General features: G+C 53.5%; 1 protein-coding gene across 1 annotated transcript; it reads right to left on the bottom strand.

Annotated features, from left to right (window-relative positions):
• Nucleotides 1-5,160: 5,160 nt before the first annotated feature.
• On the bottom strand, nt 5,161-6,085 carry LOC113489871 (retinal homeobox protein Rx2-like). The gene has a single exon (XM_026865908.1). It carries the CDS (start codon nt 5,942-5,944, stop codon nt 5,462-5,464), a length of 483 nt encoding a protein of 160 aa, XP_026721709.1. The 5' UTR covers nt 5,945-6,085; the 3' UTR covers nt 5,161-5,461.
• Between the last annotated feature and the right edge of the window lie 28 nt (nt 6,086-6,113).

Below are 6,113 nucleotides of genomic sequence, written 5' to 3'. Positions count from 1 at the left end.
GGTGGGGGGGTGTCCTGCAGAGCCTGTGGCGTATGTGCCAGGCACTTGTGGACGGTTCCTGCCACCCGAAGGGGTCTCAAGTGGCACTGGAGGCATGAGGCAACTCAGTCGTGCCATCCCCGTCTGAACTTGGGTGAGTCATGCTCCTCTGTGCCTCAGTTTCTCTGCATGTAAAATGGGACTCCCCTGTCCCACAGAGGCAGCATCAAATAAACTGGAGCGGCAAGTTTATGACCGGTTCGTGGTAAACTCTGAAGGCATGAACAACTGCAGGTTTGCCTGCCATACAAGCCATCCTGGGTTTGTGTCACGCTGCAGCCAGGGGAGGCATCTGAACAAGAACAAGCTGCTGGTGAGCCAGTCTCCCCAAAGAGGCCTTTGTTTAAAAGCATTGCTTAAAACTAGCATCCCCTCACTGGCAGAGGCCTGTCTTTACTCCTGGCGCTTGCCTCTTCACTGAGATGGAGTAGAAGGAGGGGTATATGACCTACCTGCACTGGTCAGCAGCTGGAGCACCATCCTCTTTGTTTACCCCAACACTCCCTTCTGTGTCAGTGGCCAAAGCTTCAGTTCTTATCTCTTCTGGCCTCTACCCAAATTTCTGCTGCCTCCATTTAAACGCTCTCCCGAATGCCTTGCCTAGCTGACTTTAACCGCATTTCTACACAGAACCAAACATTTCAGAGCTGATTCCACCGTTCTCAGTGGGGCAGAAATGTCATATGACAAAGGGATGACTGCCAAATGTCAGCCAGTTTTCACATCATGCATTGGCAGAACACAGAGGTGCTCAGAGAGAGGAGATGCAATATTCATTCTACCAGAAAAACTGTTATCAGAGTGACCAGTGTCCTGATCTAACCAGCTTTTCGTTCTGGTCTCTTCTGTTTGTTTTATTGCACCATTTTCTCCTATGATAGCATTTTATTAATGGATACTCTGTGGTTGACAAACTACTGAAGGAAGCTGATAAAAACCCAAGGATGTAGCCAGGAGCTTTGAATAGATACTTGAGATTTTTCAGTAGTAAGTAACTAAATGTTCTTGCTTGAAATCCCTCTCAGATGTAGCTGAGGCAGACGGAAAGAAGATCCTTCAACTCTCCATCTCGCCTGCAGACACTGACACGTCCTCAACAGAGGAAGGGAACAGTATTTCAACCCCAACAGCTTGTAACAGAACTTTAAACTGTGACTGAGCTTTGTGCGTTTTCAGCCCACGGGGCCGCGGCGCATCGTGGCTGTGGAGCAGGGATGACAGCTTCTCCCGACCCCACCCAGCGGGGCCCAGGTCCGCCCTGGACAGAGAGCCAGTCTTGCTCCTCTGGAAAGGGACTGACCTGAGCTCCATCTCAAACTCTCCTTGGCTTAAATAGGCCAGGTGTCTTCGCTAGTTTTCTTGAATACTGACAGGATTGTGAAGAGGGGTGGGAAGGAAGAGAGCTTAGAATACGCTTTCTGCTGAGAAATGGTGCCATTAAGACTGAGTTTCATGATGGTATTTTCCTCATAATTATTAATTCGGAGATCTTCAAAGCTCTTTATAGTAATTTTCTTCTCTCCTGCATACCTCCTGCTACTGACCTGTACAAAACTTTGCACTTCTGCATGTTAAGCCTGGGCCTTCCGGGCTGGGCAAAGACAGCCAGGCCTAATGGAAAGACTTCTCATGAAAATACAGTCTACCTCTCTGCATTTCACATCTTAATGAGAATCACCCAGGATTAACCCCATTTACCAGCGGAGAGAGACATTGCTACAGACAAAGCAGATGCAGAGATGGCGATTTGATTTTACTTTTCCAGAACTGTGAAGCAAGTGCAAAGTGGATAATTTAATGATCTGCATAGTATAAAGAAATGTATATCCATCCATCCTCTCCCTGATGAAAGATAGGAAGCTCAGACTGGTCATGCGGGATTCACCTGGGAATGACCTAGGCTTTCCAAACACAGTTAGTGTCCCAGCTCAGCCTGTTCACACAGTGGAATACAGCGGGGAAGGAAAGGGGAAGGCGCTCCCCAGCTTCTGACACCCTCCCCAAGGCCCGTTCGACCACGGCAGAGTCCAGTTTGATTGGTAGCAGACACAACTTGTCCTGCCCCCCCATTCCCAGCAAGGTTTGCCCTGCCTCACTGGTCATTTGTTCTTGTGGAGGGGCAGTAACCCCAGGAGCAGGGATCTGTGCCCACGGAGGGGTAGCAAGGATTCATCTCCAGGTCGCAATCCCTCCCAGGGGTCCCCTGGGGCAGCCCTTGCCGACTGCCCCATGTTCAGGGCACTGAACAAAGACCAAGTTTCTCCTGGGAAAACTCTTAAGAAGTATTTACAGCTTCACCCGCCAAAGCCTACACACTTCTACAAGCAGCCACGACCGCTGACAAACCCTGTCCTCCAAGTCCACCTCTGCTCCAAGGTGGCATGCCACGGTTAGCATAGCAGCATTCCCTGCCTGCAGCTGTCTCATTGCAAAGCAGAAAATTCCTCAATATATTCACTGGCAGTCTTCTATTGGTATTATTCTTCCTTAGAACGTCAGATGTTGCAAAGAAGTCAAATACAGACACTAAAAATACTGTCTTGCTAATACAGTTTAAGGAAAAGAAGAAATAGATCACTTGGAAAGGGCTGAGCTAATAGCCTTAGCAAAGTTAGAGTAAAGAAGTGGTTAAGGATCTAGATGATTTAATCCAGTTTTAAGAAAAGGTTTTACAGTGAGCAATTAGATGCTGTTTAAGGAATTAATCACTAATGGGTCATTAACTCTGACTGCTATTGTGCAGTTAACAAGCCGAGGCAGGATTATTAGACTCAGCACCCAATTAAGAAGGAGAAGATATTTACAACAAAATGAACAAACGAGCTTTTAAAATGGAATGGGACAATTTGAAGGAAAGTATAAGAACACAGAAACCTAGACAGGGTACAAGAAAGATATGAGTTTGCATATATGCCTCTGTCCCTTTATCTGTTTGAAAAATATTTACCTGTCTGTGCCCATTTGTGTTTAGCTGGTTAAAATATTTATTTTTAGCAATAAACTTGTAGCTTTCCTTGAAGTACATGACTGCACAGTTTACCCATTACAGGGTTCACGTGTACAACGTATAACAAAAGACCTGCTTAATATGTCAATAAAAGAACAATCACCATAGCATGACACAAACTTTCATTTTTTGCTGGCAGGTGTTGGATCAGGAGCTTAATAAAAGTGAACAGGGCTCTTCAGCTGCTATTTCTGCTCTCCTGACATTGTGTTTTTACCTACTGTCAGCCTTCGACCACCTCAAGTGTCAGTGCTGGTTACAGCGCTGATCAAAATGTCCGGGGGCCCTTTCCAGTGGCTCTACAGGATAAAGGACGGGAGGCCACGGGGAGGGAGGGCTGTCGTGTCCAGCCGTGGAAGAGCACGGCCGAAATCCCGGGGCTTTGCTCGCTCGTCACGAGCAGTAAGCACAGGTGAAAGCTGTTGGACAACAGCTAGATGTGCGCACACGCAGGAGTGTTTTCGGCATCGCCGGCACAGCTGGACTGCAGCCAAACAGTGACAGGTGGGATTGCTCCTGCCCCTGAGGAGGAAGAGTGTGCAGAGCCTGTGCAGCCTCTTGCCAGCGTGTTACCGCCCCAGCCCAGGGTGTGCGGGCACCCCTCAGGCACACCGAGACACCCTTCCCACGCACCAGAGGAGACGTGTCTTCCTGCGAGCCCAGCGTCCTTGGTGATGCAAAGCTCACCTCTGAAAGGACCACTGGAGTCAGACCTCAGAACCGCAGGTTTTGTTCTCTCCCTCCACCCCAGCAGTTTACTCAGGTCTCCTTACTAGGAGTTAGCAAAACACCCCCCCCGTCCCGACAGCGACAGCACTTTCTTCTCCCGACAGCACAGCACTTCCTCTGCGAAAGAAGCGAAGAGCGGAGAGCCAGGGAGGCTGGGCACCGCCGCAGACCGACACACAGAGGCACAGAGCCCAGAATTTGGGGCTACATCCCCCAGAATTCAGCGGGGCCCAATCCCTGGGCCTCCCTCCACCGCATGGGACCAGCACAGCTCAGGAGAAAGAAGCCTGGGGACCAGGCACAGCATCTGCTCTGGTCCAGAGAGGCAGGTTGGATCTGCAGGGAGGCTGGGGAGAGAGGAAAAGGCATTTCAAAATAGAGGGAGTCCCCTTATTATCTGTAAAAGAAGCTCTCCAGACAATAGATGGGGGCTGCTGTGGAGAACGCTGTTAAGGGATGTTTAGAAACTGCTGTCTAAGGTTAAAAAACTCTCTGAAGTGAAGCTGAACAAAGCTGACATGCTTGTTTCTGACAGGACTCTTAAAAGATACGCACAGATTGTGAAAATATAATTAGATGCCAGCCTTTGTCTGGCCACAACGAGTGGGAAATGGTGAAAGGAGAGGTCTCCCAGTCTGCATTGAATCATCCCTGGGACACAATGAGGGCGCTTGTGCATCCTTCTCTCTTCCCTAATGAGAAACGTTAATTGCCACAACCTCCAGAGTGTGTAGAGCACCCCGTGCCCAGTGGAGAAGAAGGGGTGTTTCATTACAGCTTCTCAGCCCCATTACAGGGAGTAACAGAGATAATGGAAAATAAAGATGCCGCAGTTTTAGTTTCGGCAGCTTGTGGATGGGCATTGGGTGGGCAGGGGAGGGAGAGCAGCCCAGCGCCGTGCCAGCATCCGGGGGCTGCACCGGGCCGACAGCTCCGGACACCCAGCCGGGCGTCTCTGCCCCACCGCGGGCAGCTGGGCTGGGGGCACCGGGCCCTGCAGCGCCACCGGTCCCCTCCTCTGCGGGGGCAGCAAGGGCCGGGGGGCCGGCACCCACCCTGGTGTGCTGGTGCAGGGGTGGGCAGAGCCCAGCCGAGCCCGGGGCTGCCCCCAAAGAGGGCTGTGGGAGCGCTGTGCCCGGCACCCCCGGCCGAGCGAGGGGCTGATGCGTGCTCCCCACCTTGGGGCTGCAGCCCCAGCGCTCGGGCAGAGTCCTGCTGCTGGGGGAGGGCCCACAACCGGGCCCGTCCCAGCCCTCGGCGCGTCACGTCGGGGCGCAGAGATGCCGTGCACAGCCTCCACGCAGGTTGTGCCATTTAACGGTGCAAAAGCAGAAAACCCTCCCCAGGTAATGCAGGCCTCAGTTCTCAGCCACCTGACACAGCTCTTCGCCCTACTGCAGCTTTTATTGCAACTAAAGCGTCCAGCCAAGGAGGGAGAGCAAAAGAGATTTTTTTTTTTTTCCTAAGCTATGATCAGAACCCTAACTCTGCAGGGCATGTAGAAAAGGGAATTAAAAGGACCACAGGATACAAAGCAAGCCAAGGCGTGGGGGAAAGGCTGGCGCAAGGGACAGCCTTCCCGTACCTGGCCCTTTGGGGAGCCAGCGCAGGGCGAGGGCGTCCCTTGGGCATCCCAGGATCAGTCTTCCCCGCGGGGGGGTTTCTCCCAGGTGCTGAAGAGGGAGTTCAGATCGTCTGCCAGGGTTTGCCGATGGACTGGATGTGCTCCTTGGCCTTCAGCCGCAGGGCGGCAATGCTGGTGTTGCGCGGGTCTGCCTCGTCCAAGGGGAACTTGTCCACAAAGGTGGCCCCGCACTGGTAAGGCGGCGGCGGCCCCATGGCCCCCAGCGGCTGCAGCGTGTGGGTCACGGCTGGAGAGTTCAGGAAGGGCGGTGGCGTGTAGCTGCCGGGCAGGCTCTGCGGCGAGGCCACGAAGCCGGGCAGGCTCTGCAGGGCTGTGCTGCTGGGCACCGGCGGGCTGAGCCAGGTCTCCAGGGGCAGGTTGCTGCTGAGGGGGCCCATGGGCGCTGCCTGCGGTGAGCGGTTGAAGGAGAGGATGGGTGAGTCCTGCAGCTTCATGGAGGTCACCTCCAGCTTCTCCTGCCGCCTCCACTTGGCCCGTCTGTTCTGAAACCACACCTGCAAGCACAGCCGCGTTAGTCGGGCCATGGGACGCCACGGAAGGCAGAGGCTCTCCCCTGGGTGCAGCGGCACGCGCGGAATGGAGCGAGGGAAGCACTAGAGAGCGGCCAACGTGCGCCGTGCCAAGCCGGGGCAGGAGCGGGTTCAGCGGCGCTTCCCCGCGGGCTCGGCCCCCCGCAGCCCCGCGCTCGGCGGG

The sequence above is a fragment of the Athene cunicularia genome (assembly GCF_003259725.1).
Source record: "Athene cunicularia isolate RWA chromosome Z unlocalized genomic scaffold, athCun1 chrZ_part1, whole genome shotgun sequence".
Lineage (NCBI taxonomy): Eukaryota > Metazoa > Chordata > Aves > Strigiformes > Strigidae > Athene > Athene cunicularia.
The sequence above is the reverse complement of the archived record's forward strand: the minus strand, read 5'-3'. Positions and strand labels throughout refer to the sequence as shown.